The 14,063-nt window shown below is 37.8% G+C and overlaps 2 protein-coding genes across 3 annotated transcripts in view; one reads left to right on the top strand and one right to left on the bottom strand.

Annotated features, from left to right (window-relative positions):
* Nucleotides 1–1,964: 1,964 nt before the first annotated feature.
* sugct (succinyl-CoA:glutarate-CoA transferase) overlaps nucleotides 1,965–14,063 on the bottom strand; it is a 112,163-nt gene continuing 100,064 nt past the window's right edge. Inside the window, exons 14-15 of one of the 2 annotated variants that reach the window (XR_008961854.1) lie at nucleotides 2,242–2,297; nucleotides 1,965–2,059 (exon numbers count right to left, since the gene is read on the bottom strand). Coding sequence is in view for 1 of the 2 variants with exons in the window: in XM_057322905.1 (XP_057178888.1) it covers nucleotides 2,293–2,297 (5 nt within the window). In the remaining variant the exon portion in view is untranslated. Of the gene's footprint in view, nucleotides 2,060–2,209; nucleotides 2,298–14,063 lie in introns of those variants that run through there. The other variant, XM_057322905.1, reaches the window with a different exon arrangement.
* On the top strand, nucleotides 9,348–13,269 carry LOC130547171 (uncharacterized). Its single transcript, XM_057322903.1, has 4 exons — nucleotides 9,348–10,705; nucleotides 10,780–10,926; nucleotides 11,030–11,122; nucleotides 12,679–13,269. Exons 1-4 carry the CDS (start codon nucleotides 9,758–9,760, stop codon nucleotides 13,006–13,008), a joined length of 1,518 nt encoding a protein of 505 aa, XP_057178886.1. The 5' UTR covers nucleotides 9,348–9,757; the 3' UTR covers nucleotides 13,009–13,269.

Raw genomic sequence — 14,063 nt, 5'->3', positions numbered from 1 at the left:
GAGAGGATGCCTGAGGAATGGAGGAGAAATGTTTTGGTGCCGATTTTTAAGAACAAGGGAGATGTGCAGAGTTGTGGAAACTACAGAGGTATTAAGATGATGAGCCATACAATGAAGTTGTGGGAAAGAGTAGTGGAAGCAAGGCTAAGGGGAGAAGTGAGCATTTGTGAGCAGCAGTATGGTTTCATGCCAAGAAAGAGCACTACAGATGCGATATTTGCTTTGAGAAGGTTGATGGAGAAGTACAGAGAAGGTCAGAAAGAGCTGCATTGTTTCTTTGTAGATTTAGAGAAAGCGTATGACAGGGTGACAAGAGAGGAGCTGTGGTATTGTATGAGGAGGTCTGGAGTGGCAGAGAAGTATGTTAGAGTGGTGCAGGATATGTATGAGAGCAGTAGGACAGTGGTAAGGTGTGCAGTAGGTGTGACAGAGGAGTTCACGGTGAAGGTGGGACTGCATCAAGGATCGGCTCTGAGCCCCTTCTTGTTTGCGGTGGTGATGGACAGGCTGACAGATGAGGTCAGACAGGAATCTCCATGGACTATGATGTTTGCGGACGATATTGTGATCTGTAGTGAGAGCAGGTGGAGGAAAGTCTAGAGAGGTGGAGGTTTGCTTTGGAGAGAAGAGGGATGAAGGTAAGTCGCAGCAAGACAGAATACATGTGTGTGAATGAGAGGGATCCAAGTGGAACAGTGAGGTTACAGGGAGAAGAGGTAAAGAAGGTGCAGGATTTTAAGTACTTAGGGTCAACAGTCCAGAGTAATGGGGAGTGTGGAAAAGAGGTGAAGAAGAGTGTGCAGGCAGGTTGGAATGGGTGGAGAAAAGTGTCAGGTCTGTTGTGTGATAAAAGAGTACCAGCAAGAATGAAAGGAAAGGTGTACAGGGCAGTAGTGAGACCAGCGATGTTGTATGGTTTGGAGACAGTTGCACTGAGGAGGAAAAGACAGGAGGAAGAGTTAGAGGTAGCAGAGCTGAAGATGTTGAGGTTCTCTTTGAGAGTGACGAGGATGGATAGGATCAGGAATGAGTACATCAGAGGGACAGCACATATGAGATGTTTTGGAGACAAAGTTAGAGAGGCCAGGTTGAGATGGTTTGGACATGTTCAGAGGAGGGAGAGTGAATATATCGGTAAAAGGATGCTGAGGTTAGAGCTGCCAGGCAGGAGGCCGAGAGGAAGACCAAAGAGGAGGTTTATGGATGTAGTGAAGGAGGACATGAAGGTAGTCGGTCTGAGAGAAGAGGATGCAGGGGATAGGGCTAGATGGAGGCAGATGATTCGCTGTGGCGACCCCTGAAGGGAACAGCCGAAAGGAAAAGAAGAAGAACAAAGCTTATAACTGCTAAAACTGTGGTCAATGTATGATTTATTTCCTATGATTCTTTTGTTCATCTATGCATTTATGTATATTCAAATAAAACACATATTCTCTGATATGCTAGTTTGCCAATTTCCCAAATAATTTTGTCCAATAAATACATTAAAGCTTTATTGTTTTGTTCATGTTGTATGTCACACCTCATATTTTAATTGTTTAATCTAACCTGAGGGGGCAATAAAAGATATTCCACAACTACAAAATACCGCAATTTTGCCACTACTGTATTCATATATAACACATAAAAAAAGAGCAAAAACATTAGAGCTGCAGAAAGGACGCCCACTAAACACCAACAGTACAATGATGTGATGTATAGATGGTCATGACACGGCTGAGAAAGAGCAGACACTTTAAAAACCTTACAAACCTCTAATCACTTCTGCCTGCTAAGAAACATCTGGAACATGTTTCATCTGGAAAATGTGGATTTACATATAATGAAAGCTATATTGTCTAGGCTATCACCAATATCAGTACAATGAGAATGGGAATATTTCACCTTCGATGGAGGAAGGAAATATTTCTTTGCCTCGTCTTTGGTTACATATCGCAAAAGTTCTTAGAGGTGTTGGCAAGCAAGGGTTAATCATTTCCAAAGTTGCAAGCTGCAAAATGAATTTCTCTTCTGAAGACAAGGGACCATTTACCAATCAGTCAAGCACCCACGGGAGCACCTGTGGACAATTCCGTTTTGAAATAACATTGGTTCATTCATATCCAGTTTCGCCACGTGTGACAACATTGTGGCGCTGGATGATCAAATACAGCTGGAAAAAGTGTACAAGGAGTCTGTTTTGCTTCAAGTCTTTTATGTATATGTAAGAGTTGTGACCAGATGTTCGTGCCAGGGTCTTACCAAGGATCTGTGTGTAATGGAGTTTTGGGATTGTAGCTGGTTTGCCATGTGTTACGCTGTTGATACAAAAGGGGAAAACACATGATAAACATGGGATCTGAAGTAAAGAGACGTGTTTGTATCATCATAACCTGGCAATGGTTTCTTTCATGAGTATTAGACGGTGCTGACATTTGATAACTTTCCTGTGCAGCACAAAATACATAATACACAACAGAGTAACCACAACAATCACTTTTGAAAGTTTTGTCAAATTCTATTTGTTAAGTTAATTGTAGCTTTATGGCCCTATATACAGTTAAACTCCCATTAGACTATTGTTTTCTACATATTTATTACATTAAAAAGATAGTTCCCAAAAATGATGTCATCACCTCATGTCAGTCAAAACCTGTATGTGACTCTTTCTTCTTGGAAACACAAGAGAAGATATTTTGTGAAATGTTTTGGTGGTTTTGTGCTCATACAATGGAAGTCAACGGGGTCCAGTGTTGACTGGCTACCAACATTCTTCAAAATGTCTTCTTTTGTGTTCTGCAAAAGTTTGATGTGTGAATGGAAGAACTATTAATTCAAGTGGAATCTGTGTCATCACCCTTGTATACTCTCTGCTATGAGGAGGTGTGACAGAAAACCTTAAAATTCCCAAGAGAATAGTTTTGCTCCAGAGTAGGCTGAACACAATGTCATTATTAAAAGAAATGTTGGGAAAATTGATCCTGATCCCACAGGAATTCGTAACTATTCTGTGAATCGTACAAAAAACATACGATTACTAGAAAAAAGCAATACTGAAGCTCCACCCCTTACCCTGCCCCTGACTCCAATGTCCCTGGAACGATAGCGAATTGTACAAAAATTTACGAATGAGATCGCACGAATTCATATGAATTAGCCAAAATTAGCCACATCGTAAAATAGATACTTTTTTCAGTGAGATTGTGTTGGAAAATTACTTTGATATACAACAAACTACCTAAACTGCAGGACAGTGAAGGTAACTTCGAACAAAAAGAAGCCAGTACTATTCACTTCTTTTCTATACCAAATTACTACTTAAATTCTAATTAAAAGTATTTAATTGGAAAATGTATTTGATGTAATTTAAGATAAATATCTTATCAAGAGCAAATGGTCTGCAAAATAGAAATTTGCTCTGGCGAAAGCCGCCTTTCAATGTTTTCCTCGTCTATCCTTTGCTCATTGAAAAAAACGGTTACCCAGACACGCAGTCCCCTTGGGCGTACAGCGAGGTCAAAAGTCAAGTTATTTTGCTTGCCAAACCAAGCGATGACCCCATCACCAGACAAGCAGGAAAAAGCTCCGCCAGGGGACAAGGACCTTTTTATTTGAGGGGAGGTTTGTGGTATTTGTCTGAGTTCAGAGTGACCAGTGCAAGAGAGGAAGCAAATTTGCATTCTGGGACAGCATGCGAAAGCCGGCGCAAAACAACATGCCTGTTTCATTACACAAAGAAAGGAAGAAGCCACAATAAGGACACGATGGATCGCAAAGCAATGAAACATGCTTAATTGAACTGGAAAGAGATGAAGGCCTTCAATGTGCGACGTGTCTCTGGCAAGAAGGAGTTTGAAATTACACTAAACTTAATGCAAGATGATTGTTGGAGAGAGAGCCAAGTGTTTGGAAGAGCCAGGTATCATGGACGCGGTCACAGCGGTTGAAGCATGCCAATCCATGGAGCGCTTTGAAAACAAAATTCCGCTTGTTTGAGCATCTTGGGTTTATATAGGTCTTTAACATCAGCACGGGTGGTAGTAAAGAAGAAGGGAACAACTTAACAGCACTTGAACCTGTCAGATGTTACGTCTTTATAAGCAAACGCTTGTAGTTCTCTGAACATTATGAAGACTGACATAATCTGACAAAATCAAGTGGAAACATTATGAAGACTGACTTAATCTTATTGTCGGAGTTAATCCACGCAGATCGTGAAGTGGTCAAACTTGATAACTACTCAACCAGTCTCTTTAGACCTGGAGAAGTTTATATGTTGACAATACCAAAACTGAGATAAGATCCAGACAACCTTTTTATGTCTAAATCCACTCTAACTGATAAATTAACTCAATATCAAAGAATTGAATTTATTCCATCTGCTTTCCATGAATGTTTTGGAACAGAACACACGAGACTGGAAATGAACACTTGTCAAGTGCAAATGTGGGTAAATAATTTTGATTTGATGAGTAAATAGAGCAACTTGACAAATGGCTGTTAACTTTATTTACAACTGCAACAGGGTGCAATTTTATGATTTAAGAACAAGTGTTTGTCCGCTAATATAAGAGATGTGCACGATTCAAAGATGTGGCTTCTAAAACATCTGTTGTGAATCAAAATTTTGGACAGTGTTTACCTCATGGAAAATGTATCATCAGATGTTTATCCAAGATGCCGAAAGACACAATACAAGCATTATAAGAACCTCAACCTGTTCTTTTGAAGTAAGATCATCAATGAAATGAAAATATAAAAACGTAAATGTATTTGTGACAGGTGCAGTTTCACCAAGATTCAATGCAGATTTTCAATGTCATTTTACTGAAGTGAGGAGACTGCAATGGACTGCTTATATCATCATAGCCTGGTCTCATGATCACTGCCAGCTTCATCTCCATATACGCCCACTTCTAATGAACAGGTTTGACTACTTGAGTCATTTCCGTGAGCACAATTCGTAATGCCAAAGCAAATAAGGATATTCTAGAGGATTGTGTGTTTGTACATGACCCTTTTCTATTCCAACATGACAATAGCCTACCCCTGTGCACAAATCAAGATTTTAAAAAGAAATGATCGATTCAGTCTAATGTGGAAGAACTTGTCAGCATAAAGCCCAGACCTGAACCCAGACTATTCACCAATCACTGGCGTAAAAGTTACACTGTAAAATCAAATAGTATACTTTAATAGAAAAGTGCTAGTATGTTTACTTAATTTTGGCCAAAATGTTGATTTTACTAGACATTGTTAATTGTTGTTAACATTTTAAAATATATAGTTGACAGAACTAACAAAAAGTAAGTAAAATTACTTAAAATGTTGAAGACTTTTCTTTTGAGCATGCGTAATGAAGCACAACTCCCCTCCAGAAGACGTTCTTTTGAGCATGCGTAATGAAGCACAACTCCCCTCCCCCACACCTTGCTGGAGCACATGGACTAAGGATTGTGAACTTCGCCTGATTTAAGGTAATTACCATCTTTTTATTTGTTTTTTGGTTGGTTATTCATATTATTGGCACTTATTTACATTGATATTATCTTGTGTTGTCTTGTATCTTGTTAGGACCTTAAAACGTTTTGGTGGACACGTGTCGTTCTAAATATTAGATTCTTAAATTAGTTGTTGTCCGATTTCTAAGTGTAAAATCAGCAGCCAGGATGCTTGCTATTACTTTTAAAAATGCTTGATTTTTATTTACTTGGGCCTAAATAATCGGCCATGATATTGCGGGAAGTGACTTGCTAAAATTTGGAATTCATTAACGGCTGTATAATCGCTTTGCATCTTAATTGCAATCATCGCAGTTGTCATTATGAAAGTGTATTATTAGCTTGCCTTTTATAATCTTGTTAATTATAACTTTCAAGTAGTGGTGTTTTAGGGCTGGTCGATAAAAATATACCTTTATCAATAACGATAGAAAAAAATCGATATAACCCTCCAAATTTAACATGTAACATATATAGAAGTGAAGTTTTGTTGCATAACAACCCATGCGTAGACACTGGATCATAAACAGCGTTATATATTTTTTAGACCGTTCGAACTAGCCCGCATTTGCAACCTGCAGGTTTGGAAGGCACAACTTTAAAATGCATGCAAATAATAAACTTTCGTGATGATGATGTGCAATGCGTGTGATGTCAGAGAAATATACACTATTAAATTGTGGATGTAAATGTGTATCGCCCTGCATGGGCGCGTGTGCAGACAATGAACACTGTAGCACGAGTAACCATCTCTCTGTAAAAGCTAAACTTTCAAGTGATTTGACTCACAGACGTTTATTCTGACTTATGGCGCGTACACAGACACACTCATAGGTACAGAACAAAGTTCTCTTTCGCATCTTATTAGCTACCTAGCTGTAAAGTGCACACAAATTATATGAAAAACACACAAGGTTCACATAAACACAGTGGCCACTTTTGTAAGTTTATGTTAACGGTGGATGTGTATCAGGCTATCAGCCATAGCATTAGCTCTTAAAGTGACAGTAACCTAATAAACCTGTTTCTGTCTCTGTTATAGTAAGTCTATTTATTACCAAAACACTTGACAGTAATACAGATAAAATTGGGAAAACGTGAATAACACAGTGGTAAAATCCAAACCTTATTTTCTACTGGTCTTAATAACCATCAATATTGAATGATATGAAACATATCGATGATACATTTTTCAGCTGTATCGCCCAGCCCTAGATAAGAATATATCAGATTGTTTAAATAATTTTTACAGCATTTATCAGTGTTTGTCAATGTTAATACCAATAGAGCTGTTCATAGTTTGTTACAGTTAATTGTGGATTAAATAATGTTAATGTTATGTTAACTTGAAATGTTAATCATATGTTAGCATGTAAACAAGTTCCCCATCATTTTTGCATTTACCTTATTGGGCAGTTACATTACTGAAGTGGCCCTCACTGTATAAAAACACTAGTTTATGCCTATAACTTGTCATTAATGTTAAACCTTTTTCTTTAGGTTACCTGTTGATTACCCCCTGACATGCAGTGGAAATGTAAGTTATGCTCTTTTACATATGAAAAGAGGGCTCAGCTTCTTAAGCATTATCGCATAGACCATGGAACATATTCTAGAATTGTTCCAATACCGTGCCTCCATTCAGACTGCCCATGCACTTTCAAGTCTTTTAATGCTTTAAAAGTACATTTATCAAAAATCCATCCCCAGCAAAGCACTGTGGTATCAGGGAGGTCTAGTAGTACTGTAGTATGTTACAAGTGCCATGTTTGTGGCTTAGCTGAGCTATGCAGTGAAACGGATTATTTTGCCCATTTGCGTACTCATTTGAGGAATAATGAAAAAGTTCAGTGTCCTTTTAAAGACTGTTTATTTGAGACAAATGTGTACTCCTCATTTAAAGCCCATAAAAGTAAGGCACATCACCACCATCAATGCCGTGGTCATTTTAAATTGGGAATTTTTTCAAGTACACAAGATAGCCAAACAGATGAATGTCCCACAGATGAAAGTCCAGCTCACCCTCTTATTGACAGCTCAGGCAGTGAAGATGAATGAGATATGGCAGAGGAACAAGGCCATTTGGGTGATACAAAACAAAAGCTTGAACACAATTTGGCATCACTTTTTCTAAAAATGCACACAATCTTGCATATTTCTGATAGCGCCACACAGGAAATTATTCAACAGTTGAATCAAATTAATTTATTGTCTGAGTCACTGTTAAGTAGCACAATACAGCAGATTATTGTTAAACACTATGGTGAGGCAGACAGCTCGGTTGTTAAAGAGCTTGTCAAGGCAGTTACTGACAGCAATGTGTTGTTACAGTGTACTAAAGAAGGAGGTCCTCTTTCCACAACCAATAGGAGAAATTCATACTACTTCAGAGAATTTCCAATGGTCATGCCTGTTGAATACAAAATTGATGATGATGATCAATATTATGTGTATGTCCCTATTATTCAAATGTTGCAGAAATTGCTGAATAAAAAAGAAGTTCTTGATAAGGTGCTGGCTTCAGGTGAGACCTCAGGGGGATACAGCAGTTACAGGGATGGCAGACATTATAAGGATGACTCTTTTTTTGCAGAAGATGATCACAGAATATGTCTTAACCTATATATAGATGATTTCGAAATGGCGAATCCACTCGGAACCTCACGAAAGAAGCACAAATTGTGTGCTATCTATTGGGTTCTTGCAAACTTACCAGCAAAACACATGTCATCTCTGCATACCATTCAGCTAGCTCTCCTGTGTAAAACAAATGTAGTTAAGAAGCATGGCTACTCAAAAATACTTCACCATCTAATTGAAGACTTAAAATGTCTTGAGCAGCAAGGAGTATTTGTCGAGCACTTGGGATCTTTTGTAAGGGGCTCTGTTCTGCATGTCCTGGCGGATAATCTGGGTGCCCATTCATTAGCCGGTTTTCAGGAAAGCTTTAGAGTGAATTACCCATGTAGATTTTGTATGGCCACAAGGGAGGAAATTAAAGTCAAGGAAGTCAGGTCAGGGTTTTTTGAAATGAGAACAAAAGAAAAACACCAGCAGCATGTCCAAGATGTTCAACAGGACAGTACTTTGCTGGCACAGTATGGTGTGAAGAGTAGCTGTCCCCTAAGTGAGAGTTTGAAACACTTTCATGCAATCGGTGGTTTCCCACCAGATCTCTTGCATGATCTGTTGGAGGGCATTGTCCCTGTAGAGATGGCATTGTGTTTACAGGATTTAATTGGCAAACATTACTTTTCCCTGGAATCCTTAAATGGTGCCATCAAACAATTCCCATACAAATTTTCAGATAGGACAGACCAGCCACAGCCTATTCCACAATCGTTTGCAACCAAGAAAACAATAGGGGGAAATGGCCACGAGAATTGTACCCTTTTGAGACTCCTCCCACTCTTGATTGGCCATAACGTGGGAGAGAATGAACATACCTGGGAAGTTCTAATGTTGCTCAAAGACATTGTTGAATTGAGTATGTCTGTCAAATTTACTGATGACACTGTGGAGTTTTTGAATTGCAAGATCTCAGAACACAGAGCTTTGCTGCAAAAAGTGTTTCCAAACTTTGTTCTCCGTCCAAAGCATCACTACGTAGAGCACTATCCTCAGTTAATCAGACTGTACGGGCCACTGAGAAGTCTTTGGACGATGAGATTTGAAGGGAAGCATAAGTTTTTTAAGAAAGTGATACGGGATGCACAAAACTTTAAAAATGTTCCCCTAATGCTGGACAAGAAGCATCAAATGACAATAGCCTATCACATGGATGCAAGTTCCTTTTTCAAACCAGGCATACAAATGGATAGGGTCACTAGTTCACTTGTAACAGCCTTCCCTGAGAACATTCAAGAATATCTGCGTCTGAGGAGTCCTAATTGCAGCACAGTGCTCGTTTCACCCAGTGTTACCATTGATGGCATTAAGTATTGCCCAGACATGGTGGTTTCAGTTGGATCTTGTTCAGGTTTGCCAGAATTCATGCAGATTAAAAAGGTTTTGGCGATCAATACTGACATAATGTTCCTTTGTAAACTCCAGACTGCTTGGTTCGTTGAGCATTTGCGCTCTTATGAATTATGCAGTTTGCATTCACTGCAAGTTATTCTGCCATCTGAACTGAACGATCCCTTCCCATTGGCAGCCTATATTGTCCGAGGCCAGCTCTTTGTCACATTGAAACATTACATCTGCTGCTAAATAACACGATTGTATTTATTATTGTTTCTGTGATTTTTTTATTTATTTCTGAATTTCAGTTAGACATGTCAATGATACTTCGTGTTATTGTGCATGATGGTGACATCCAAAAAGTAGTAATTCCAGAAAAACCATCTGATCTCGTTGCCTTGAAACATGTGCTGCAAGAGAAGCTGCAGGTATCATATTCTTTCAATGTTCAATATGAAGACCCTGATTTTAGTAATGCATTATGCAATGTCAGTGACATCAATGATTTGCCAGAGAGGGCAACCCTGAAAATTATTCCTCTATCCACATCTCCATCTTCAAGTCAAGCAGACACAATAATTCTCTCAGGTTCTGATACATCGGAGAAGTTGTCTGCAGAAAGACAGAGTGAGTGGCCCGAGGATTTTGAAATCCCCAAATTTTCTGTAAACGTTGAATACCGTCTCCGTCAGGGAAACCTCGCTATTATGAAAGATGCAACTTATCTTAATGTTGGAAGAGACATTAAACATGATATACTGGAAACACTTGCAAGGGCTATGTACAACTTTAAGGCATATCCAAGAGATGAAGATTTTGCCCAAGTTGCAGCAGCGCTCGTCAAAGCACACCCATGTTTGAGTGAACCAGGCTCCTCAACAGGCTCAGCTGGTTGGAAAAACAGCCTGAAATTTAAGATGGCCAACTACCGAACTAAACTGCGTAAATCTGGCTGTAGTGATGTTGCTGTTGAGGGAAAGAGAGGTGCAACAATGGACGGCGTGCTAAAGAAAGGCATTAAAAAACCTAGACGGTTTGAATTAAATTTCTTGCCAAACTTTCCCAATGGGGAGAATGAAGAAAGTCAAGAACGCACAAGAGTAGAACTTCAAGAGGAAATGAAAAAGAGGACACGGAACATGAGCCTGATTGGCCAGAAGATGGACAGCACTTTTGCCCTGAGGAGAAAGGAAATCATTCATTCAGAACCTCCTGTTTGTGAAATTTTGGAGAAGTGGCCAGCACTTTTTACTGAAAATCAGGTTTGTTTTTCGCTTTCTCTTTACAGCATGAATGACCTGTTTTAATGTAAATAACCATTTTTGTTTGTGCTTAGATCTTTGCAGAATTCAGTCGCATATCTGGGAAAAATTTGAGATCCGAGTTCTACGCAGCATTGGACACACACTCTGCACGTTTGATTGAAATTTTCCGAAAGAAAGGAGGAAATCAGGGGAAAACGCTTCATGACATTTTGCGTCAGGTTGATTCAAAAGTATTCATTTTTTATGTTGACTGTTGTCATCTTTGAGTCATCATTTGAATATGATTGTTACCCATATTTACCGTTTTTTCTTTTTGCGTAGTCATCTGATGTAACGTGTGTGCGTACCGCAGTACTTCGCGGTCTTCCAGTCCTCCTGGGGGATGACTCTGAGGAATTTTTCAGGATGTGCTTTGTAAGTAAATTTTATTCTGCTTTCTTAAAATTGTGTTTTGTTTTGTTCAACTAGTGTATCGGACAGGTTAAGGTATACATATACTATATTTGTCTCTTGACTTAGGGACACTTCACCCAAAAATGAAAATTCTGTCATCTTTTACTCACTCTCAGATTGTTCCAAACCTGTATACATTTCTTTGTTCTGCTGAACACACAAGAAGATATTTGTAAGAATGTCAGATCTCAACCCCCCATTTACTGCCATAGTAGGGAAAATAAATACTATGGGAGTCAATGGGGGATGAGATCTGACATTCTTACAAATATCTTCCTTTGTGTTCAGCAGAACAAAGAAATGTATACAGGTTTGGAACAATCTGAGAGTGAGTAAAAGATGACAGAATTTCCATTTTTGGGTAAATTATTCCTTAAAAAAATCTGATTTGACACATTGGTCATTTGTGACCCTGGTCTTATGGGTCAATTTTTCAAAATTGAGATTTTTACATAATCTGAGTTGTTAGAATAGGACAATATCTGGCTGAGATACAACCTTTTAAAACTCTGGAATCTGAGAGCGCAAAAAAATCAAAATATTGAGAAAATTGCCTTTGAAGTTGTTAATCAGGGGCACTGTGGCAGACCATCCACTCACAAAAATAAAGTTTTTATATATTTAAGGTAGGAAATTTACAAAATATCTTCATGGAACATGATCTTTACTTAATATCCTAATGATTTTTGGCATAAAAGAAAAATAGATAATTTTGAACCACACAATGTATTTTTGTCTTTTACTAAAAATGTTCCCGTGCTACTTAAGACTGGTTTTGTGATCCAGGGTCACATTTGTAACCAGTGTTGACCTTTAATGAGCACAGACTTTTGTTTTCATCAGCATCATATCCTTTGAACTAATTTAAAGCTTTGTAATATGATTTGTCATCCATAACAAGAATTGGTTCAGAACACTGAATTTCTAAATGCTATCATCATCATCATAATATAATCATTACTTACTCACCTTTGTGACAGTATATGGTGTCTACATATTAAGCTTCAAAAGAACACAGAATTTTTATTTTAAATTATTTTATGAAATGTTTGTGACCTTTGGAACTTGAAAAGTACCATACACTGCAATTTAAAGTACAAAATTAAATAATAAAATCTGTTGTTTACTATAAACAAAGAAAACCATAAGAGAACTGAACAGCATGAGTAGATAATGACTACATTTAGTATTTAAGTTCTGTGAAGTTAAGAATTCAGAAAGGCATGTAATCTCAAGGCATGTTATGGTGAGAACATAGGAGTAGTTTAGGAGTAGTTTAGGACATAGGAGTAGTTTAGGAGTAGTTTAGTGAAAGGTCAATACACCAATGGTCAGGTTAAATCATTGTCATCTTAAATATGTTTTGTAACTCTTTCACTATATATTTTATCATCTCTCTTTGACAGTCATGATTAAAAGCTTGGTTACATGGCATCACGATTCTTGCTTGCCCAAAGCTCTCCCTCTCTTAAGGTAAAAAGAAACTCACCATTTCCTTTTTTTTTTTGTATGTTTAGGATTCAGATGTAGATGCTGACTTCAGTGGAGTTGATGTTGGCCTGCTCACAGTTTTACCTGAAGATACGCCTGCCCAAACTCCAAATGCTCTCAGTGTTGACTCATCAAGGGCAATCATTCTGGAGGGAAGAATCGTCGTGGATGATGTCCCAAACTTGCCACATGCTGTATGTCTCCTCTTTGCTTTAATCTATGCTCTTAATTTGGACTACCCAAAGACAATGAGGAACTCATTTGATTTTATTCAGAGGGTATTTCTGTTGTTGGGAGGTAAGAATCTTAAGCCCAAACTCCAAACCCTTAAAAACCAGCTTTTAGCTAAACCTTAGCTAAATGCCTCTGCTGCCTGTTAAATATTTTTGTTAGATTATTTTGTAATTGCACTAATTTAAGTGTGCAAAAGTTTAAACCTACACTGTATTTCAGGCTTATTTAGAGCACTGGTTTTGCTTTTGGTTCAGTTGTGGTTTAAATTGAACTATTTCTAAAGCCAAATGTCTGTATTTTAGGCATTTTATAATTGTACTACTTTTAATAGACATTGGCTTCAGTTCTTCTTACAAATAGCTTACAGTATTATAGTTATAACTGAATGTTTCTACAGCCGAAAGTTTATTTTAAGGCCTATATTTGTCTGCATGGTGCTGTACAATTGTTTTTTTACAGTGAGGTATAAGAGGTCTGTTCAGACAGAACTGCATTTACAAGTTAATTGTAATGTTCTTGACAATCTGCCTTGCTGTTTATTGATAAATAAACAGTTGAGAATGTCAGACAAGTGTTGTGTCTTCTGTATCAGTTGTACTTAAAAAATATGTGCAATCGGTTTCTAAAGTTTTATAAAGTAAATTGAACATGTTTTTTTAAGTTGTCGTAGCTTAAAATGAAAGAATAAACTTGTATCAAGAGTACTAGTATTTAGAATGTTTGCAGTAATTAATATATCACAGTTAATTAAATTGAACTAAAGTAGTAGTCTTACTATCATTTTTTAAGTAACATTACTAACCTTAAAAGAGTATATTAACTGAAATTGAAATATTAAACTCACTGGACATTTGTTAGTTAATTTACTTAGAAAAAGTTTGTTCTGCTTACTTATAGCTGATTACTAACTTAACTTTAATCGTCCCTTTAAGTTTAACTTGAAAAAATAAGGGCAATCGGTTTCCAAAGTTTTTTTAAGTAAACTGAACTAATTAGAATTTACAGTGTAATGAAAGAACCTGGAGTTCATCTATTAGCATGTTGCAGCTAGGAATCCTTTCTCGAGTCTTCCCTCTGGCATACGGTGTATATTTTCCTCAGTGTCTTCTGCCACGTGTGAGATTATCATCAGGGTTTCAGTGGAGACAGGACCACTGTTATTGCCTCTTTGCACTCC

This window comes from Triplophysa rosa, linkage group LG23 (assembly GCF_024868665.1).
Source record: "Triplophysa rosa linkage group LG23, Trosa_1v2, whole genome shotgun sequence".
Lineage (NCBI taxonomy): Eukaryota > Metazoa > Chordata > Actinopteri > Cypriniformes > Nemacheilidae > Triplophysa > Triplophysa rosa.
Note: the sequence above shows the minus strand (reverse complement) of the source record. Positions and strands in the feature narration are given on the sequence as shown.